The 23,848-nt window shown below is 46.1% G+C and overlaps 1 protein-coding gene across 1 annotated transcript in view; it reads left to right on the forward strand.

Annotated features, from left to right (window-relative positions):
- Positions 1 to 13,920, forward strand: part of malb (mal, T cell differentiation protein b) — a 31,045-nt gene extending 17,125 nt beyond the window's left edge. The window contains exons 2-4 of the mRNA XM_070885766.1: positions 4,309 to 4,476; positions 9,912 to 10,037; positions 12,020 to 13,920. Coding sequence (XP_070741867.1) covers positions 4,309 to 4,476; positions 9,912 to 10,037; positions 12,020 to 12,097 — 372 coding nt within the window. The 3' untranslated portion in view covers positions 12,098 to 13,920. The remainder of the gene's footprint in view (positions 1 to 4,308; positions 4,477 to 9,911; positions 10,038 to 12,019) is intronic.
- Positions 13,921 to 23,848: the final 9,928 nt, after the last annotated feature.

Here is a 23,848-nt window from a genome sequence, read left to right on the forward strand (position 1 = left end):
GTGCATACCAAGTTGCCAAAATATAATCTGCCAATCCCCCTTTGCCTGCATGTGTGAATGTATGAACACATCGGGCAGTCCATGGAAGTAAGGATCTAGGGGCCACCACGCGGCCGTCCTGGTGAACCCATATTCCTTCTGGATTTTTATAACATTGATCCTTCGTCCAGGTCACCACCTCCTCCGTACTGGCCTGTGTCTGAAAGGCCAGCACGTCATTAATAGTGGGTGGCGGGTCTGAGCAATTATTTTTCCTTAGTGGGAACAATGACACCTGCATCCCCCCTTTAGACAGAGCTGCTGACTTAGCTGCATTATCAGCTCTGGCATTCCCAAGTGCCACTTCATTCGACTGGCCTGTATGTGCTTGGCATTTGATAATGGCAAGTTTCAAAGGGCATTGAATGGCTCGCAGGAGATTTTCCACTTGTTCTGCATTTTTTGATAGGGGTTCCTGAAGAAGTCAGGTACCCGCGAATCTTCCAAATTTGTCCATAGTCATGTGATACCCCAAAAGCATACCTGGAGTCAGTGTAGATATTAACTGTGTGTCCTTCAGCCAGAATACAGACTCGAGTTAATGCAAACAATTCGGCTTGTTGGGCTGAAAAGGAGTCTGGAAGAGAGGCTGTTTCGACAACATTAAACTGAGTTACAATTGCATAAGCCGCTCTAGGTTGGCCCCTATCATTTCGTAGGGCTGATCCGTCAACATAGTACATTAGATCAGGGTTACACATTTACATCTGTTAAATTGATACGTGGTTTAGTCACTAATTCAGTTACCATTTCACATGAATGGGGTTCGCCGTCGTCTTCCGTGGGGAATAGAGTGGCTGGATTTAAGGTAGTGCATCTTTTGATGATAAGGTTCGGATTTGATAACAGTTCGACCTCGTATTTAGTGGTTCTTGCGGAGGTTAGGTGTTGGGTAGCACATTTAGTAAGTAAAATCTCGACAGAGTGTGGGATATACAAAATGGTTTGATGATTTAGAGTTATTGTCTGAGCCTGTTGCATAGCATAATAAGCTGCTGCCAACGAAGGAAGACATCCTGGTAGTCCGCGTGCCACTGGGTCTAGTTGGGTACTGAAATATGTGCCGGTCGCTGCTTGTCCCCATGTAACTGAGTCAAAACAGATTGTGCAAAACCCGACTTGTGATGCACAAATAAGTTGATTAGCTTAGTGTAATCTGGTAATCCCAAGGCTGGTGCTGAAGTGAGAGACTGCTTAAGACTCTGGAAAGCATTCCGGGATACTTCATTCCACATCCTTCTTTAAGCATTGTGAGAATATAGTACATTCATTCACAGCTCGTAGGTCATGGACAAACCTCCATTTGTGTGGGCTTCTGAACTGGACGAATCTGTGTGTTACACGGACTTCTCATTTATGCTTATAGTGATTCACAGATCACAGAATGTAAAGTACTTGTTTTCTAATCTTATTAAAAGGCTTCCAAACCCAAGATTTTTCCAATACACCCAAAATGTTGATCAAGGAGATCACCTGAAATATCTCAAAATCCCAATTCAAATATTGTACTGCCATTCTTTATCTAAAAAAAATCCTCCTACTGAGTTAGAAGCTTTTGTACCAAGATTTTACACCAAGGACAATGAAAGTGTACTCCCCCAGTCTGCACCTCGAGAGACCCACAAAGGCTTTTTTAAAAAAAAAGTCATTACAACTTTTAACCACCGGGACCATGTCTCAACAAACCTATCCTTTGTGCATTTCCTAGCTCCGTAACTTCTCATCCGAATAAATCTACACCTGCGCTTCTAACTTAAAATGTCTTAAACTTCCCACATACAGGACAACACTATGAAGGGTTAAAAAACTTCACTTTGTTTGAAAAAGTGGGTGGAGCTAAAACAAACAGGCAGCTCCACAACCTTTCCAAACAGGTTTCCAGACACAAGGAAAAAAGACAGAAGCACTCTCATTCAAAGACAAGACATTCACGCACTCTCATTCAAAGACAAGACATTCACAAGTCTCTCTCCATTCAATAAAGCTTTTTCTTTTGCTAGCTTCATTTTTTTTAATCCATAAGTCACTATCAGGTTCTCTTTTTTTTACATTTGATTTACTTCCTCTGTTAATTTTACATGGGCTTGAAGAATCGGAACCCAGGCCTTTTCTATTACTTTCCTTTTTTTGTTTACCTGGATCTCTGTTTATAAGACACTCCTCTAGACATGTTGTTCTCTCTAAATTAAATGAACCATCGGGTGGAAATGGCCTGTTTTCACCCTTAGTCCACTTTACCGGTTTTTGTTTCTTTGGTCAATTGAAGACTGACCACAATTCTGGAGCATGACATAGGCTGGTGTGCTTTTTGTGGTGTTTTAACTTGCTCCGGCACCCATTCTGGATGATTAAGATTTTCCACAGTTTCTGATCTCACAATCCTTTTGGCCAACTGAGTTCTCTACGCCCACTTCTCCTGGCCGTTACGTGGCCTGAAAAGGCTCTTAATTCGGGCTCAGTCTGGGTGTGTGAGATATGTTGGCACGAACCAACCATAGTTGATCAATCAGTTACTGTTTCTTTTCTTAATCAATCCTTGTGTTTTTTTTTCCGAATCACAATTTTCCCTAGTGACTCTTCCCGTTACTCTAATGGCAATCTCTCACAAAGGTATTGCACACAACAGTAATACAAGGACAACAAACAATATTCCCAGTCTGCGTTGTACGCCACTACAGACCGAGTCCTTAACTTATCCTAATAAAAAAAACTGATAAAACTTATGGTTCCGTACCCAAACTCTTTGATCGATTGCGCTCTTTTTTTTTCTGTACTCTTATCACATAAGAACCCCTTCCGAATTAAAAACAATAAAAATCTTATCACATAAGAACCTGGAACCCTTTTCGATCGACTAGCGCTCCCTTACCTACTGAAACCTTCCCCGGGCTGTCTCGAGATTTTTTCCCAGAACCTGTTCTCTTCTGCTGGCGAGCTGAGAAAGAAATGGTTATAAAAAAAAAATACCTTTAACTTTTAAATGCCGAGTCTTGTAGATGCAGTACCTCCGCTGTGGACAACAGATTACATATGCGATTCAACAGTGAAGAAACCTCTTGTGAGCAAAAGGTTCACCTTGTTTGGCCACTGAAGCCTTTCACTGGAGAGGCACTATGCCCGTATCCGTTTTACTCACAGGACAGAGAGTATGGCTCTCGGTGGAACCTCCAAGTTATAACTGTCGAAATCTCGACCTCCGAAAAGAATGACTCCGACACTTACAGCTCCGGTAGAAGTTTCTTTTTAATTTACTTGCTCGCAAGGGGTAGGTCACACTCAGTCAAGGGCTAAGTGAACACCTCCAAAATGGTTCAGTTTAACAAGATATTTATACAGTAAAACCAAAGTTCTGGCCTCTCCCTGTGTATTGCTCTGTCTCACAGTCAGTGAATACAGATAAAGAGTTAATTACTATATCCTGGTCCTGACATGGTATCCAGATATTTCCTTTTGTCAGGGTTATCAGAAAGCCAAACGGCCATTACTCCATGAGTCATAGGTAATGGGCTATCACCTGTCTTGTATTGTGTCAGGATTGTTCCAATTTCCTGGTCAGTTTATCTGTTTGCATCAAATGGATGAGGTCTCGGAAAGAGATAATGGCTAGAAGATAAGGGTGGGGTGACATGGAACTCCTGTAGTGTAGACAATAGGAGAGCACCATGGGGGGTTACTTGTCTCAGCATGACTTGTCTCCTAGCTGTCTGATGGCCATCAGCCATCTCAAACCAGGTTTATGCAAGCTGACTGCTAAAATGCAGAAAGTTCTGGAAGGGCCAGGACTCCATTTTAATCAAAAGGCACACAAATACCGTATGGTATCAGCTTAGATAAAAATACTTTCCACATATCCCAAAATGTCACTTTCTGAATGAAATCTATCTAATTTTCTTTTAACTGAATCAATACCAACTGTTTCCGTTGAGTCTCTAGAGAGTCTATACCACTCGCTCACTAAAATATTGTTTCCGCTGATTAGTTTTGAATTTACCTCCCTTCAAGCACAGGCCATGTCCTCTGTTTCTACTGCTCTGGATAAGGTGATCCTTGAACTTCTGCAGTCCTTGTGGTGATGGATGGTGCTCCACGATGGTGTTAATATTACTGAACTTCACAGCAGCTTTGAACGTGGCTTGCTAGGCAACGTCAAGGGGAATTATGAGTAAACCACATAGTGTGGTTTCTATGTGTGGGACTAGAATAACGTGTGGGCCAGACCAGGTAGCGGTTTTATATCTAACTTGTTTTTTTTTGTATTTTTCTTTATAGGTTTTTGGTGGTCTAGTTTGGATCCTTGTGGCTTCTACTCGAGTTTTATTTCCAGCCGATCAAGGCTGGGTGATGTTTGTTTCGGTCTTCTGCTTTGTTATAACTACATTGCTGCTCATACTGTACATGGCTGGCGTTCAGAAGAGCTCATCCGCATGGACTGCAGTGGTATGGTATTCTATGAGCTCTGTATTATACAACTGAGCAGCTCCCAAATCTGCTGCAATAGTCTAACTTCAGGAACATAAGTATTATTTTCCGTTCTATAATCTTCCAATAATTTCCCTAATTATGATGTGTGCAGCTTAAAGTTCGAGTTAACACAAACTGGAATGCGTTATTTTATTTGATATTTTACTCCAGCATCGTAGAATACTCACAAATCATTCAATTCATAGATTCTACCCCATATCCTTAGAACACATTTAGTGATAACAGGAAAAGGCAAAAAAGGGGAAAATAGGATTCCAGTGAGAACGGGCTGGTAAGGCTGAATGCTCAATTTCAAAGGCCTCTCCTCGCCCTGTTCCCGCTTGATGGGATGAGTTGAAATTGCCCTCCAACCAATCATTAACAAAATCACAAATGTTGACAATGCTGCTCATGCTGAGGTACAGCTCCATGGGTGTTGGCAGCCCAGGCAATGGCTGTTCGGGAAATCGCAGAGACTGCGATTCCTGTGATAATGGAAGCCAGTATACCAAATTGTGCCATGAGTAATCATCTAACATTCTTTAAAAAATATATATACATTTTGCTAAGGGAACAGGTAATAAATAGATCTATATGGGTTTCATAGCACAGATTCAGGTGATTAAAGTGGTGCATAATTTGCAGGGGTTCTAGTTGTGATTTCATTTAGCTAGAGCTGACGTCATCAGTTGCATCCCAGTGAATAGTACTTCTTTATGGATGCGTCTATTTGGACTGCCAAAATGGCCACCTTGTCTTTGATTGGCTAGCCATTATCACATAACCTATTGCTGATTGGTCCCCTTGAAGGATAAGCCACACCCTGAAGTTCCTCTGGAATGTGTAATTGTAACTGCCCAGCCCAAGTTATGACTGACATTCCAATTTGTAATTTGATCCATTTTGACTTCAGAAGCCAGCCACAGAGAATAAGGGGCCAAAATTCACCAGCCCCGAAGGAACAGCTACTGCCGCGTTTGGCGGCCAATCGAAAAAATCGATCGGCCGCCACGGTCGGGTACTTTTCCCTCCCTCAGCTTGAGGGGGTTTGAGCGGTGCCCACCTCCGCCGGAAACGGCGAAGTGAAGCCGCTGTAAAGGTAAGTTTCCAGCGTTGAGACCTGCAGCGTGCAAACCGCTGGAAAGCGGCAAGGACAGGAATTTTCAGCTCCAAAAAGGTAGGAGTTCTTCAGGCAGTGCCCCCGCAAGGTATTCGAGTCGGTGCTCCAACACAACAGCGCTGGAGTGCTGCTGCGATCGGGGCCCTTTGGTAGGGAAATAGGTTTATTAATTTTATTGTTTTTATGTCAGATTGCATCATCCACAGTATTTATGTTGTCATATAGTTTTATTAATTATTAGCGTTTTATATCAGATTACATCATTTACAGTATTTATATTTTCATATAGTTTTATTAATTATTAGTGTTTTTATGTCAGATTCCATCATCCGCAGTATTTTGCTTTTTAAATAGTTTTATTAATTGTTTTGGCTCCATTCAACCTGCTGAGTGCTGCTCAGAGGTTTTCACATACTTTTGTATAATTCTCAGGTCTAACTCTTGAATGGAGGCCTGTGGGCTGCTGAGAGCTGCTTGGCAGGGTTCAGCCTGAGGTTGGGAGGAGTGTTGGGAGGACGATACCTGGCCAGAAGCAGGGTGGCACGCAGGAGAAGGTGTCACCGTCAGCACCGTGCAGACAGGCAGTGGCCAAGGGAGGCAGCAGCCATTGATTCGTTCATTCTGCGCCAGACCACTGTGCCCGCCATTTTCACCGGCCCGAATCAGGATTGTGGTTGGCTGCTTGGGGACAAGGGATATCCCCTGTCCACTTGGCTGCTCACTCCACTGTGGAACCCCAGGACAGCGCCAGAGCATAACGTTCATTGTGCCACCAGATACATTATCGAGCAGTGCATAGGCATCCTTAAGCAGAGATTCCGGTGCCTGGATCGCTCTGGTGGCACCGTGCAGTACTCTCCTCAATGGGTCTTCATAATCGTCGTGGTCTGCTGCATGCTGCACAACCTGGCCATCATGAGGGGACAACCGCTGGAGGTCGAGCCAGCAGTACCACCCGAGGAGGAGGAGGAGGAGGAGGAGGCTCAGGAGGAGGAGGAGGATTCCCGTCGCCCCAGAGCTAGGAGGTGTCAACTCATTGCCACCCTGGAAGGCCGGGTGCAGATTGGCCAGCACGCTCCTGGGAGGATGCGTCCTCACATATATGGAGGTGCCCGACACCTCCCCTGCAATCTCCCTCCATGCATTATGTACTGGCAGTCTGCCAGGTCTCCCCACGTCAGCAAACAGAATTCTTCTTCTGTCCTCCACACCGTCCATCAGTGTCTCCTGCTCCAAATCAGTGAACCTGTGGCTCTCCTTGCACCTCTTACACCAGCCATCCTTCCAACCTCCTTCCAAACTCCTTCCCCCCTCAGGGCTTTGCTACAAACCCTGACCTTTAAAAAGAGCAGGGAGCAACTGGTTCATTAGAAACCCTTACCTGCATGCTGAATTTCTCAGTGGTGATAACGCTCAAATTAAGACAGCCACACCGCTGAAAAATCCACGTTGGGAGGGTTCATTAGCGCTGGAACCCATTTGTTCACTTTTGGAGCTCCATATGGGGTGGCCCAGCCACAAAACAATTTCGGCGCTAATGGCCACAAAAAAGGTGGGGGGAGCACCAGCTTTCCAGCGGTACTGAATTTCGGACCCTCGATCTCACCAAAAGCCACCAAGTTGTAGCCAAAGTCCCTTGCCCCAGCGCAAGTGCAAGACCTTACCCACCCACCCTTCCCTCCCTCCCGCCATTGATGGGGCATTGTGTACGGATTGTTAACAGGTTTATTGGGTATGTAGTGAATAGTGACAATGTCGTGACTTCTGGATTTCATCCACTCCAACACATGCACCGAGCTTTCCGAGAAATCTGGTGTGTGTGTAAAGGGGGTTGGAAGAACCTCTCTCCCCACCGATCCTCCCTCCCCCCCACCCCATGTCTCCCTCCCTACCATCCCCTTGTCTCTCTCTACCCCTCCTCCCCTCGCGCCCCCCTCCCCCTCCCCGCCCCAGGCTCTCTCCTTCTTTGCCCCCAGCTCTCTCTCGCTCTCTCTCTCTCTCTTGCCCCCTGTCGCCCGCCACAGCCACCACTCTCCCCGCCCTGCCCCTTCTCTCCGTGCTGCTTCCCTCCCCGCCACCCGCAGGCTCTGAGCAAGCGGGAGGCTCGGGGTTCAGCGGGAGGCTCGAGGCTCAGTCAGGAGGAGCAGGCCGGTCGGTGGCTGGTTGGAGGAGCAGGCTCGGTCGGCCGGACGATCAGCAGGCTTCAACCCGTTGGAGCAACAATGTGGTCGGACTGATTGCAGAGCTCCACGTCCAGTTCCGGTTTTGGGCGGGAGGCATCGGGGGCGGAGTCTCGAGGGTCGCAGGCACAGAAGGACAGAAAAAGAGCAGTACAAATAGTCACATCGCTTCTTTATAAACATTGGGGTTTATTTCTAGAGGTATAGAATTGAAAAGTAGGGAAGTTATGCTAAACCTGTATCGAACCTTGGTTAGACCACACTTGGAGAACTGTGTATAGTTCTGATCGCCATATTATAAAAAGGATATTGAGGCACTAGAGTGGGTGCAGAGAAGATTTACAAGAATACCAGAAATGCGAGGGAATACATATCAAGAAGGGATGAACAGCTGGGTCTCTTTTTTTAGTAAAAAGACTGAAGGGTGACCTAAATTATCAAAGGTTTTGATAGAGTGGCTACGGAAAGAATGTTTCCACTTGTAGGGAAGAGCATAACTAGAGGCCATCAATGTAAGATTGTCACCAAGAAATCCAATAAGGAATTCAGAAGAAACTTCTTTACCCAAAGAGTGGTGAGAATGTGGAACTCGCTACTACAGGGAGAGGTTGAAGCGAGTAGTATAGATGCATTTAAGGAGAAGCTAGACAAGCATATGAGGGAGAAGGGAATAGAGGGTTATGCTGATAGATTTGGATGAGGATAGAAGGGAGGAGACTCGAGTGGAGCATAAATGATGGCATGCCGGATGGTTGGGCCGTATATCCGATGTAATCCTATGTAAGAGTACGTGAAATTACAAAATAATTTTATTTGCACTACAGGATAGAACCTGCTAAGAAATATGTTGTTGGGGTGACTTATATCATTATTATTGCTGTTATTATGAGGCTTTTTTGATAAAATAAACCGGTAAAACTATTGCCATTATTTAGTGATTTGATGACTAAAATTCAACATAGGAGAGATTACGAGAATTTTTATTATATATATGCAGACGATTGTTAGGACATGGAATGTCCAACCAGAAAAAGAGGTGGAAACAGAAACTGTAACAGCTTTTAAAAGGGAAATGGATAAATAGTCGAAAAAGATAAATTTAAGAGGAAACAATAAGGAAATGTGACTGATTGGATAGCTCGTTCTATCAGAGAGACAGTGCAGGCATGATGGGCCGAATGGCCTCCTGTGCAGCAAATGCTGATTACCATTGGTCGATAGTGACAGAAAGGGCTTGCATAGAACCACAGACCTTCCATCCAGCTCAGTCCTAGATAATGGCAAACTTTTAAAAGAGAAAGTGGGAGGGAAATAGAATTATTGAAAAACAATGAATACAAAAGATTATGATTATGAAATCTTAAATCTGTTAGAAATATGTGCCTGGAGACGATCATAATGTAAACAGTGCTGAAACACTACTCGTCCCACCGTTGTATTTTTTGTGGAGGAAGAGCATCTGAGAGGGCGCTGAGCACCTCGAGTCTCGTCGCCGAGAGCATGCAGAAACCAACTGCAGACAGCGGAAGGAGCGTGCGGCAAACCAGACTCCCCACCCACCCTTTCCCTCAACCACTGTCTGTCCCACCTGTGACAGAGACTATAATTCCTGTATTGGACTGTTCAGTCACCTGAGAACTCACTTTTAGAGTGGAAGCAAGTCTTCCTCGATTTCGAGGGACTGCCGATGATGATGATGATGTATTTTGCAAATGGTTTCGTGTCAGTGATATTATTTTTGCCCCTTTCATTTTTTCACCTCCTCTCCTAAAGGTGCTGACTCTCGCTGGGTGCAGTTCTGTGGGTGCTTGCTGCCTTCTGGTACATAAGCTAAGTCGCCACTATTTATATTCACGTGTGGAACTGGTCAATGAGGGTCAGTGGGTTCTTTGACTGTCCTGTCCTCACACATGCTCTTCCTAGCAGTGGGAAGGACCAAGAGCGGGCCGCACTGTTTATATTCATGTGGTTAGCTCAAGGACAATCATTGCAGCATTTCTACTGGCTTTTCTCAGAGGGCAGTGCATTTACCAACTGAACCTTTGGTGGAGCTGACAGTAAAGTAATTGTGTGAATTGGTTTCTCATTCTGTTCTTCCTCTTTTCTTCCAGGATGTTTTCTATCACTTCATTGCTGCAGTGTTTTATTTAAGTGTTGCGGTTTTGGAAGCTAGTGACACAAGGTTTTTGTTCATCCTGTCGATTGCAAAAAATTATAAAATCAACATTGCTGCCACAGTAAGTCATCATACATTTGTTGAAACATTCTCTCACTTGTGCAGAACCTATGCTGTGTGTAGGATCAGTACAGTGTTTAACAAATGGACAAAATAAGTCCAATCGTTTTGATGAAAGAATCCGTGGTATCAAACAGCAGAACATTAACCAACAACTTGCAAATATTTTTTTTAACTAAAATTTAAGTGACAAAGCCAGCTGATGATATTAGTAGATGCACACTGTACTGTTCATATCCCATTCCTCTCTCCACCAATTTTAATGTAGGCATTAATCAGTTTATTTTAATAAGGTTAACACCTCCAGTAAATAACAGATAGCGTAATGTGGTCCATAGGCGCCTGATGCTGTTCTTCAGGTGTGAGTCTGGGCGGTCGGCCTCATATATTCAGCTGGAGTCTCCGGTTTATGATGGGGACCAGGAAACCGGCTGATTTGTTGTTTTTTCCCCCAGGTCCCGAGACCAGCAGTGCTGAGGTCAATTATAGCATCTCAAATGCTGCCACAGCTGAAATCAGCTCACTCAGCACAAACCAGGTCAGGCCCACTACCCTCTGGTCTGTAGGCCCCAGGGCCATGTTGGGTGGTTTCTTTGTCTGTCGACTGAACTGTTTTCAGTGCATTTGTTGAATGCCAATATTGTTTGTCAGTGCAGGCTCACTCTGAGATGTCTGGGATGGGAAAGGGAAATGCCGCAAAGAGTTGCTCCTCTGAGTTGGGTCTCAGGCACGTCTTGGGGTAGAGTAGAGGGAGCTGTATTCTTCATTCTACCGCCCCATAAATTACCTGGAAGTGACTAATGTTGACACTAGATTTCTGAAACAGAAAAATCTTCCCCTCCCCAGTACGAATGGTGTTCACCTTGATGCGTAGAGACGTGCATACAAATTTATTTCTCCATAATTGATGGTGAAATTCTATTCTTCCCTTGCCTGTTCTGCGCCAATGTTAACAGCGCCAGGTCAGAAGGTCAGAAGGTTCTAATGATTATGGTGTTGAGAACATAACAACTGAGCCCAATCCTATCATTCCTCTGATATCCGGAAATATGAAGTCGGGGTTCACTGGATAATGAGGATCAGGAGCTGGAAACCTGGCTTAGCCTCTTCCCCTTTAGAGCCTCTGGACTACCACTCTAAACGAGATCAGCTCACTGAGAACAGATTGGGGGATTAAAGCTGGCATCAGCCTAGTCTGTGAGACTTAGCTTACCACTGGGTAAACCTCTGGGCCACTTGTGCACTTTGTTGAGTTGGAAGATATTTCAAGAATATTTCTCGGTGCAGAATGGAATGCAGATCGAAATTCTCTTTAAAACGGTACAAATCTATTCTGGGTAAAGCTTTCTTATGGAGATATTGGGACTGAATTGGCGACACCCTCGGGTGTGTGCGAAGTGCACATGTGCCTGTATGGCCCGCAAATTCCAGGATTAGGCATGCACTGCGCAGGCGTATGGGCCGCATTTATCAGTGAAAGATTTTCAAAGGACAGAAAAATCTATATCATTTTAATCATCTAAACATTTAAAAACCTCTGAAATAAGCTTGTTTTTAGACCCGTTAAAACAGGCAAATTTGTTTTTCAAAAAATTAACAATTTTGCGTTAGATAATTAATTAATTTCCACTTTGATTAATTTTAAAGATGTGATTTAAAAAATACATATTTTAAGTGTTTGTGTATTTTCTCGGGTATTCCCATTCATACTTATGGTGATTCTGGAACTCACCACAAGTATGTGCGATTGGTCTGGCCGGCCCACATGATCCCAGGGACGTTTGCAAAATACCTGCATCTCTGCGTTACGTGGGCTTCCACGCAGGCCTACACATAGAGGCCCAGGACTGCAAAGTCTCCGAGCCTCCCCGATCACCAGGAAAGCTCTTGGATTTTTTTCAGGCCGGAGGTATTGGAAGCCTCCAACCGCAATTGCTACAGCAATATTTTCCTGTCTAACATTTTTGTGTCTCGCTGTTTCAGGTGTTTGCATTCTTGGCCACCTTAGTTTACACGATACATGCGATACTGTCGATCTTGAGATGGAAGTCCTCCTCATGAACATCAAGACCAGCAGCGAATGTCAACGTCTTACCAGAAGATTTTGGCCCCCTTCTCAAAGTTGCTGATTGCTCTTTCCTTAAAATTGTTTTACATCATTCTCGTTCGCAACTGTAATTACAGCATTTATATATAACCAGGAAGTTTCTCAATAGAACAAATGGGTTTAATAGTTAGAGGTTGTGAATGCTAAAGGTTCCATGGGGTAGTGGAAATCTGGAACTATTCCCCCTAAAAAGCTAGGGCAATGTCAAAATTTGAAAACTGAAATTGTAAAATGTTTATTAAGCAAGGGGATTAAGGGTTGCAAAACTAAGATACAGATCATCCATAATTTCATTGAATGGCAGAACAGACTCGAGTGGCTGAATAATCCACTCCTTTTCCTACGTTCTGTACCCTGTAGATAGCTTGTTCCTTGTTTAGACCACTCATCTTAGTGAAGCTGTTGAAAGATCAGAGATCTTGGAAGCAATTTTTACACTGCAAAGACTTTAGTTAAGAATATGGAAGGAATTCCCAATGAATGGTTAACCTGCGGCCTCAGAGACTAAAAGGTTGGTCTGATCAATAGATAATAGGGCGGATTTTCCTCTCAGTGTTTGGGTGCAAAGGGCAGCCTGGGAGGAAAAATGGGCAGTTAAGATCGCACAGCAAGAAAATAGCCTGTCAAATCTTCTTCTCGTTAATTTAAGTGAATGGAAAGCCATAAGTGCCGTGCAATTGTCCCCATCCTGATTTTACTCTCGATGGCTCACCCAGGGGAATCTTTACACCCAAGCACTGAAAGGGAAAAATCTGCCTGTGTATTTTGAATCCTTACCCTTACATTTATAATAATGTGATTGTACTGGTTCTGATTTTTAATAATCTTATAATCATTTTTCATTTTGTTTAATTGATTTACAGTAATGTGATTTACAGATTTGCGCATTTGCATTTTGGCTGCAAGATTAGTTGACTTGTATAAAAATATTCTTACTTTAAATAAAAACAGAGAATGCTGAAAGTACTCAGCAGGTCGGGCAGCATCTGTGGAGAGAGAAACGATTAGCGTTTCAGGTCGATGACCTTTCATCAGAACTGGAAAAGGTTAGAGATGAAACAGGCTTTAAGCAAGTACAGGGAAAGAGGAAGGCGGGGGAATGGGAGGAAAGAACTAAATGGGAGGAAGGTCTGTGATCGGGTGGAAGGCAGGAGAGATTAAATAACAAAAGGTATAATAGTACAAAGCAAAAGGAGATGGTAATGAGACAAGTAAAGAAACAAATGATGTGTCTGGTAGAGGTGTAAATCGGAATGGCTGAATCATCAACAGCTGCCATGTGAAAAAATAGGGGCAGAGGTTATGGTCTGAAATTGTTGAACTGGATGTTGAGTCCAGAAGGCTGTAAAGTGCTTAACCAAAAGATGAGGTGCTGTTCCTCGAGCTTGCATTGAGCTTCGTTGGAACAGTGTACGAGGCCGTAAACGAAGAGGTCAGAGTTGGAATAGAGCTCTGACCTTTCAGTTTCCCTATCACAGACATTCACTTTTATTCATTCATCCCCTTCCCCTTTCCCTGCCCCTGCACTTGCTTAAAATCTGTTACATCTCTAACTTTTTCCAGCTCTGACAAAAGGTCATCGACCTGAAATGTTAACTCTGTTTCTCTCTCTACAGCTGCTGCCTGATTTCAGCATTTTCGTTTTTTATTTCAGATTTCCAGCATCCGCAGTATTTTGCTTTTGTATTATTCTTACTTTAAAGCCTTGCTGATATATGTATAAAACAATTTTAGTTTTGGTTTCTATTACTCTTTTAATAAACCGTATAAAAATGTGCTACTCTGTTAGCTATGTTCCTCCCCCCCCCTGTGTGTTTCCTTATATGTTTAAAAATATAGATCATTAATGAAAATGACAAAATAGTGAAAAATCCATGCAAGAAAGAACTTGCATTTATATAGCACCTTTCATGTCCTCAGGATGTCCCAAAGTGATTGACAACTAATAAAGTACTTTTGAAGTGTAGTCACTGTTGTAATGTACGAATTGTTGCCAGCAATTTGCACACAGCAAGGTCCCACAATCTGCAATACAGATAATGACCAAATTACCTGTTTTAGTGATGTGATTTGAGGGATAAATATTGGCCAGGATACTGGGGAGAACTCACCTGCTCTTCTTCGAATAATATCGTGGGATCTTTTATGTCCACCAGACTTGGCTTCGGCTTAATGTCTCATCTGAAAGATGGCACCTCCGACAGTGCTGCACTGCCTTAGTACTATCAGCCTAGATTCTGTGCTCTTTTTCTATACCAGCCTTTATGCTCCACACAAGCCTCCTTCCATAGAATCATAGAAGCACGGACGGATGCCATTTCGGCCCATTGTGGCTGTGCTGGCCGATCAAGAGCTATCCGGCCTAATCCCACTTTGCAGCTCTTGGTCCGTAACCCTGCAGGTTACAGCACTTCGGGCCCAAGTTTCCACATGATTTGTGCCTGATTTTTAGGAGCAACTGGTGGAGAACGGACTATCTTAGAAATCGCAATTCTCCACATTTTTTTTTCTGCAGTTCTAGTCAGGTAGAACAGTTCCACTTTGGAACAGAACTTTTTCTTCAAAAGGGGGCGTGTCCGGCCACTGACGCCTGATTTGAAAGTTTCCACAGTGAAAACGTACTCCAAACTAACTTAGAATGGAGCAAGTGAAGATTTTTGTAGAACTGAAAAAACCTTGTCTACACATTAAAAAATCAGGCGCAGGTTACAAATTAGGCGTCCAGAACGAGGTGGGGGGGGGGGGGGGAGGGGAAGTCATTAAATTCTATAATAAATCCTTATTTATACTTATACAAATATTATACAAATAAATCCAACCTGAATAAAAATTTATAGGCAAAGAAAAGATTAAATAAACTATCTTCCTACCTGTGTGAAAGTGCTTCAGCCAGGGAGAATGCTGCAGGCGTCCGTTCCCGCGGGGGGGGCGGGGAGGAGAAAGCCATTCGTTCCCGCGGGGGGGGGGAGGAGAAAGCCGTTTGTTCCCGACGGCGGGTGGGGAGGGGGAGGGAAACGGCTGCCTCAACTTTCTGAGGCTTCCTGCACCTTCTCAGTGCTGATGTGCTGATGGCAATGTGCTTTTATTAAAAAATGTTCAAAAACTAAACAGCTACAAAGAACTACAAAAATGGCCGAGTGCCAATGTTTCCTTCACACTGAGCATGCGCGAACGCTCCAACGCGCTCGCGCAGCGTTGCCTGCAGGAAAAAAACTAATTTAAATGGTACCCGCCCCCTCCCACTTACAAAATCGGCGCGAGTGTAGGCTCCGCCCCCCTGGGCGCCGCGCCAAACAGACAAGGAGCTGCAGGGCGCTCCAGAATCACGCGTTTTATTTCCGCCGCCGTTTTAGGCGCGAAAAACGGGCGCTCAGCTCGGATGGGTGCCCGTTTTTTATCCTGTGGAAACTTGGGCCCTATATGTGCACATCCAAGTACTTTTTAAATGTGGTGAGGGTTTCTGCCTCTACTACCCTTTCAGGCAGTGAGTTCCAGACCCCCACCATTCCGTGGGTGAAAATAATCCTCTTCAAATCACCTCTAAACCTCCTGCCAATTACTTTAAATCTATGCCCCCTGGTTGTTGATCCCTCTGCTGAGGGAAATAGGTCCTTCCTATCCACTCTATCTAGGCCCCCCATAATTTTATACACCTCAATAAGGTCTCTCAGCCTCCTCTGTTCCAAAGAAAAGAAACACGGCCTATCCAATCTTTCCTCATAACTAAAATTCTCCAGTCCAGGCAACATCCTCGTAAGTCTCCTCTGTACCCTCCCTAGTGCAATCACATCTTTCCTGTAATGTGGTGACCAGAACTGCATGCAGTACTCTAGCTGTGGCCTAACTAGTGTTTTATACAGTTGAAGCATAACCTCCCTGCTCTTGTATTCTATGCCTCGGCTAATAAGGGCAAATATTCTGTATGCCTTCTTAACCATCTTATCTACCTGGCCTGCTACCTTCAGGGATCTGTGGACATGCACTCCAAGGTCCCTTTGTTCCTCTACACTTCTCAGTGTCCTACCATGTAATGTGTATTCCCTTTCCTTTTTAACTCTCCCCAAATGCATTAACTCACACTTCTCCAGATTGAATTCCATTTGTCACTGTTCTGCCCACCTGACCAGTTCATTGATATCTTCCTACAGTCCACAGCTTTCTTCTTCATTATCAACCACACAGCCAATTTTTGCATCATCTGCAAACTTTTTAATCATACCCCCTACATTCAGGTCTAAATCATTGATATATATCACAAAAAGCAAGGGACCTATTACTGAGCCCTGCGGAACCCCACAGGATACAGCCTTCCAGTCACAAAAACACCCATCAACCATTACCCTTTGCTTCCTGCCTCTGAGCCAATTTTGGATGCAACTTGCCACTTTGCCCTGGATCCCATGGGCTTTTACTTTCGTGGCCAGTCTGCCATGTGGGACCTTATCAAAAGCTTTGCTAAAATCCATATTGACTGCATCAAACACACCACCCCTCTTCATCTAACTGTATCAGCATATCCTTCTATTCCTTTGTCCTTCATCTGCTTATCTAGCTTCCCATTGAATGTATATATGGTATTCGCTTCAGCTACTTTTTGAGGGGGCGAGTTCCACATTCTCACCTCTCTCTGGGTAAAGACATGTCTTCTGAATTCCCTATTGGATTTATTAGTGACTACGGGCTAGATTTTCCCCATCCCTTTTTTCAGCGCACTCAGCCGAGATGCGCCGAATTTGTGCGCTCAAAACAGCACCAAAAAACTTACTGAATATCCTGGCCCCTCTGCCGAGTGTCCCGGGTCCTGGTGCGGCGTCCATGGTGAAGTGGGGGCGGCGGAGCTACAGCCCTGCGCCGAAAACACTGCTGGCAGCTCCTCGCCCTCCCAGCGGGTCCTGCAAGCTGTCAGCAGGACCCGATGCACGTCGCCCCTATCCCCGGTCGAAGGGACGCCCTGATGTTCGCCTCCCCTATCCCTGGCTGAATGATCTCCCGCACCGGCCCGCGAGCAACTTGTTTCTGGGGATTTGAGCCCCTGAAAGGAGTTGATCCCAAATTTCTGAGGAACATGCGGTTTGCCAAGAAGCTCAACAAGAAAGGAACGGGGAAAGTTGAAGTCAAAAAATAAAAAGGACCAACCGTCTTGATGAGCTAACATCTACTGTCCTTGAGAGTGGCAGCCCTGTGATATATTGTATTCCAAATTGTTTATTTTGAATAAAACCCAAGTGGTTGGAACTTTAAAAAAAACTTGTTTCTGGCATAAAGGTCGGACTTCTATTTTTTATTTGTTATTGATTGATTGCTTATTACTTTTTGTGCTTTGTTTAGTACTTTGTAAGTCTTGGTGCTTTAAATGTACTTACCTGCGCCGATTTCTTAACTGCCTGCAAGGTTTTTCAGAGCTGGCTACATACACTGACCTAAGTCGATTTGGAGTAAGTTTTAACTGGCCAAAGTGGCATAAATGGCCAAAACTGGCATAAGTGTCTGGGAATGCTCCCTTTTGAAAAAAAAAACTCAACTAAAAAAAATCGTACCTAACTGAGTTACTCTGGAGCAAGTTGATTCGGGAAAGTGCCGCTTTTTAACTTACGCCAGAAAAAACAACTTACTCCGAAAAAATTGGAGCAAGTCAAGGCCAAAATTGAGCCCTACGTTATATTTATGGCCACTAGTTTTGGACTCCCCACAAGTGGAAATATGTTCTCGACATCTGTCCTATCAAACCTTTTTATATCCTCACCCTTCTACCTTCTCTGTTTAAGAGAAAAGAGCCCCAGCCTGTTCAATCTTTCCTGAAAGGTATATCCTCAGGAAAAAAGTCTGCACCATCTCCAGTGCCTCTATATCTTTTTTATAATATAGAGGACAGAAATGTGCACACTACTTCATGTGTAGTCTAACCAAGGGTCTAAACAAGTTTAACGTAACTTCTTTGCTTTTCAATTCTATTCCTCTCGAAGTGAACGCTAGTGCATGGTTTTCTTTTTCAATGGTCTCATTAACCTGCATCGCTACTTTTTTGTGCTTTGTGTATCTATATCTCCAGATCCCTTTGTTCCTTTACTGCATTTAGACTCTAAGGGGGCGAAATTGCCCGTTTTTATAGCCCCATTAGCATCTCCGGAGGGCGTTAATGGGGCGCAACGAGATTATTTCCCAGGGGAAGAGGTCGATAGCGCCTCCGCGGAGATTGCCCCAGAGGTTTGGGGCGCGTTGTGTCGCTAGTGCCGCGCCCTGCGATTTGCACCCCGGGCTGGTGCAGGCACGGCAATTACATCATCGCTGTGCGCGCTGACCCCTCACCATCCTGCACTCACCCTGTTTGCACCTCACCTGTCATTTCGGGCGTTGTCAGCGGGGAGCTGGGCTCTGGAGTGCGCTGCTATAGCCCTGCGAGCACCCCTCCATGGACGCAGAGCACCTCCAATAGCGCTCCGTCTCCATTCAGAACTTCCGGGCTGGGCGATAAATGCCCCGACCCCGGAAGGTTACTGCCCCCAAACTGGACGCAAGGCAATTTTGCCCCCGCCCCCTCCCCTTAATATCCAAACAGCAAGTCTCCTTCTTAATCTTTCTGACAAAATGCACCACCTCATACTTATATTTCCCACATTACAACAGTGACTATACTCCAAAAGTACTTCATTGGCTGTAAAGCGCTTTGCAACATCCAGTGGTCATGAAAGGCGCTATATAAATCCATGTCTTTCTTTTGAGCTATATTGAAATTCATTTGCTCTTGTCGCTCTCTGATTAAAACCTCCCCGGTTTGCCAAATATCTTTTAATACCCTTGGCTAGCATAAAGCTGAATCTCAAATTTAAAATAATTAATTCAGCTTGCATCTATTGCTTTTTGTGGGAGAGTTGCACATTTCGACCACCCTTTGCCTGAAGAAGTGTTTCGTCATTTCCCTCCTGAATGGCCTGGCTCTGATTTTAAGGTTGTCGCCCCTCATCCTAGACTCCCCACCTGTGGAAAAAGTTTCTCTCTATCTACACGATCAATTCCTTTCAGAATCCTACAAATCTCAATCAAATCACCCCGAAACATCTATTTTCTGGGCAATACTAGCCTAGTTTATGTAATCTCTCCTCATTATTTAACCCTTAGTCCTGGTAACATTCTGGTGAATCTACACTGCACTCCTTTCAAGGCTAATATATTCTTTCAAAGCTGCGATACCCAGAACTGTACACAATGCTTCAGATGTGGTTAAACCATGTCTTTGTATAGCTGTAGCAAAACTTCCTCCTCTTTAATTCTAGCCCTCGAGATATAAAGGCTGACGTTCCAGTGGGCTTTTTGATGATTTTTGTACATGACCACTACATTTTAGTGATCTATTTACACGGACCCCTAAATCTCTTTGGATCTCCACTGTTCCTCGCATTTCACCATTTTAAAAATCTATTCCTTTTTGATCCAACATGGATGACCTCACACTTACCTGCTTTGAAATTATTCTGCACACTCACTTAATCTATCTCTTTGTAATTTTATGCTCCCGTCTACACTACTTACTGTGCCACCAATCTTTGTGTCATCAGCAAACTTGGAGATATGGCTCTCTATTGTGTTATCTAGATCATTAATAAATATAATGAACAGAACTTTATGGGACACCACTCGTCACTTCATTCCAATTCTTACTCTCCGTTTCCTGCCGCCTAACCAATATCAAGGTCAATAATTTGCTTTCAATTCCATGAGCTTTAATTTTAGCTAACAGTCGCTTATATACATAAGAACATAAAAAATAGGAACAGGAGTAGGCCATATGGCCCTTCGAGTCTGCTCCGCCATTCAATACGATCATGGCTGATCCGATCATGGACTCAGCTCCACTTCCCTGGCCGCTCCCCATAACCCCTTATTCCCTTATCGGTTAAGAAACTGTCTATTTCTGTCTTAAATTTATTCAATGTCCCAACTTCCACAGCTCTCTGAGGCAGTGAATTCCACAGATCCACAAACCTCTGAGAGAAGAAATTTCTCCTCATCTCAGTTTTAAATGGGTGGCCCCTTATTTTAAGATCATGCCCTCTAGTTCTAGTCTCCCCATCAGTGGAAACATCCTCTCTGCATCCACTTTGTCAAGCCCCCTCATAATCTTATACGTTTCGATAAGATCACCTCTCATTCTTCTGAATTCCAAAGAGTAGAGACCCAACCTACTCAACCTTTCCTCATAAGTCAACCCCCTCATCTCTGGAATCAACCTAGTGAAGCTTCTCTGAACTGCCTCCAAAGCAAGTATATCCTTTTGTAAATATGGAAATCAAAACTGCACGCAGTATTCCAGGTGTGGCCTCACCAATACCCTGTATAGCTGTAGAAAGACTTTCCTGCTTTTATACTCCATCCCCTTTGCAAAAAAGACCAAGATTCTATTGGCCTTCCTGATCATTTGCTGTACCTGCATACCAACCTTTTGTGTTTCATGCACAAGTATCCCCAGGCCCCGCTGTACTGCAGCACTTTGTAATCTTTAATGTTGCAATAATAATTTGCTCTTTGATTTTTTTCTGCCAAAGTGCATGACCTCACACTTTCCAACATTGTGCTCCATCTGCCAACTTTTTGCCCTGAAGTAGCATATCAGATGCCTTCTGGCAGTCCATATAATCAGACATACTCCTGTTTACTACTTTAGTTACCTCCTCAAATACTCAATTAGGTTTGTTGGACATGTCCGATGGGGGCTGTTTTTGTGCCGTGGTGCGCCCGTTTTTGGGCACTACGTGGCCATCTAATGCTTGAAAATGGGCCACCTCTGACAGGAAATGCGCAGGACACCATCTTGGTCCTATCGACCGCTGGCAGAATGCAGAGCATGCAGATTGTGAAAAGAAGCCATGTACAAGCAGGACAAGCTGCTAGAAAATGAAGGAGGAGGAGGGGGAGAAGGGCTCTCAGCAGGAGGCCATATCTGCCGAGGGTCTTTAGGGAGCAATTCTTTGACCCCGACCTCAGAGAGGACTAATGCATGAGACGTATTCACTTTACTAAAGAAGTCATGGCTGAAATCTGCCAATTGCTGCAGCCACAACTTCAGCCTCAAGGCAGGGCAAGGACAGCATTGCCTGTGGCTGTCAAGGTGACTGTGGCTCTGAGCCTTGATGCATCTGGCTCCTTCCCGGCTGCTGATGGAGATAGAAGCAACATCTCACATTTAACAGTGCACTACTGCATAAGGGAGGTCACCGAGGCTCTCTAAACATAGAGGAACAGTTTAATTTCATTCCCTCTTGTTAGAGACAAGCTGAGGGAATGAGCAAGAGGGGTTTCCCAGGGTGCAGGTTGCCCTAGGGTGCAGGGTTTCCCAGGATGCAGGGTTTCCCAGGGTGTCCCAGGGTGCAGGGTTTCCCAGGGTGCAGGTTGCCCCAGGGTGCAGGGTTTCCCAGGGTGCAGCAGGATGCAGGGTTTCCCAGGGTGCAGGGTTTCTCAGGATTTCCCAGGATGCAGGGTTTCCCAGGGTGCAGGGTTTCCCAGGGTGCAGGATTTCCCAGGGTGCAGGGTTTCCCAGGGTGCAAGGTTTCCCAGGGTGCAGGGTTTCCCAGGGTGCAGGGTTTCCCAGAGTTTCCCAGGGTGCAGGATTTCCCAGGGTGCAGGGTTTCCCAGGGTTTCCAGGGTGCAGGGTTTCCCAGGGTGCAGGGTTTCCCAGGGTAGAGGGTTTCCCAGGGTGCAGGGTGTCCCAGGGTGCAGGGTTTCCCAGGGTGCAGGGTTTCCCAGGGTTTCCCAGGGTGCAGGGTTTCCCAGGGCGCAGGGTTTCCCAGGGTACAGGGTTTCCCAGGATGCAGGGTTTCTCAGGGAGCAGGGTGTCCCAGGGTACAGGGTTTCCCAGGGTGCAGGGTTTCCCAGGGTGCAGGGTTTCCCAGGGTACAGGGTTTCTCAGGGTGCAGGGTGTCCCAGGGTACAGGGTTTCCCAGGGTACAGGGTTTCCCAGGGTGCAGAGTTTCCCAGGGTGCAGGGTTTCCCAGGGTACAGGGTTTCCCAGGGTGCAGGGTTTCCCAGGGTACAGGGTTTCTAAGGGTGCAGGGTGTCCCAGGGTGCAGGGTTTCCCAGGGTTTCCCAGGGTTTCCCAGGGTGCAGGGTTTCCCAAGGAGAAGGGTTTCCCAGGGTACAGGGTTTCTCAGGGTGCAGGGTGTCCCAGTGTACAGGGTTTACAAGGGTGCAGGGTTTCCCAGGGTGCAGGGTTTCCCAGAGTTTCCCAGGGTGCAGGATTTCCCAGGGTGCAGGGTTTCCCAGGGTTTCCAGGGTGCAGGGTTTCCCAGGGTGCAGGGTTTTTCCAGGGTAGAGGGTTTCCCAGGGTGCAGGGTGTCCCAGGGTGCAGGGTTTCCCAGGGTGCAGGGTTTCCCAGGGTGCAGGGTTTCCCAGGGTTTCCCAGGGTGCAGGGTTTCCCAGGGTTCAGGGTTTCCCAGGGTACAGGGTTTTCCAGGATGCAGGGTTTCTCAGGGTGCAGGGTGTCCCAGGGTACAGGGTTTCCCAGGGTGCAGGGTTTCCCAGGGTGCAGGGTTTCCCAGGGTACAGGGTTTCTCAGGGTGCAGGGTGTCCCAGGGTACAGGGTTTCCCAGGGTACAGGGTTTCTCAGGGTGCAGGGTGTCCCAGGGTGCAGTGTTTCCCAGGGTGCAGGGTTTCCCAGGGTGCAGGGTTTCCCAGGGTACAGGGTTTCTCAGGGTGCAGGGTGTCCCAGGGTGCAGGGTTTCCCAGGGTGCAGGGTTTCCCAGGGTACAGGGTGTCCCAGAGTTTCCCAGGGTGCAGGGTTTCCCAGTGTACAGGGTTTCTCAGGGTGGAGGGTGTCCCAGGGTGCAGGGTTTCCCACGGTTTCCCAGGGTGCAGGGTTTCCCAGGGTTTCCCAGGGTGCAGGGTTTCCCAGGGTGCAGGGTTTCCCAGGGTACAGGGTTTCTCAGGGTTCAGGGTGTCCCAGGGTACAGGGTTTCCCAGGGTGCAGGGTTTCCCAGGGTGCAGGGTTTCGCAGGGTACAGGGTGTCCCAGAGTTTCCCAGGGTGCAGGGTTTCCCAGGGTGCAGGGTGTCCCAGGGTGCAGGGTTTCCCAGGGTTTGCCAGGGTGCAGGGTTTCCCAGGGTGCAGGGTGTCCCAGGGTGTAGGGTGTCCCAGGGTGCAGGGTTTCCCAGGGTTTGCCAGGGTTCAGGGTTTCCCAGGGTGCAGGGTGTCCCAGGGTGCAGAGTTTCCCAGGGTACAGGGTTTCCCAGGGTACAGGGTTTCCCAGGGTGCAGGGTGTCCCAGGGTGCAGGGTTTCCCAGGGTGCAGGGTTTCCCAGGGTGTCCCAGGGTGCAGGGTTTCCCAGGGTGCAGGGTTTCCCAGGGTGCAGAGTTTCCCAGGGTGCAGGGTTTCCCAGGGTGCAGGGTTTCCCAGGGTGTCCCAGGGTACAGGGTTTCCCAGGGTGCAGGGTTTCCCAGGGTGTCCCAGGGTACAGGGTTTCCCAGGGTGCAGGGTGTCCCAGGGTGCAGGGTTTCCCAGAGTGCAGGGTTTCCCAGGGTTTCCCAGGGTGCAGGGTTTCTCAGGGTGCAATGTTTCCCAGGGTACAAGGTTTCTCAGGGTGTAGGGTGTCCCAGGGTGCAGGGTTTCCCAGGGTGCAGGGTTTCCCAGGGTACAGGGTGTCCCAGAGTTTCCCAGGGTGCAGGGTTTCCCAGGGTACAGGGTTTCCCAGGGTGCAGGGTTTCCCAGGGTACAGGGTTT

Source organism: Pristiophorus japonicus, chromosome 7 (assembly GCF_044704955.1).
Source record: "Pristiophorus japonicus isolate sPriJap1 chromosome 7, sPriJap1.hap1, whole genome shotgun sequence".
Classification (NCBI taxonomy): domain Eukaryota; kingdom Metazoa; phylum Chordata; class Chondrichthyes; family Pristiophoridae; genus Pristiophorus; species Pristiophorus japonicus.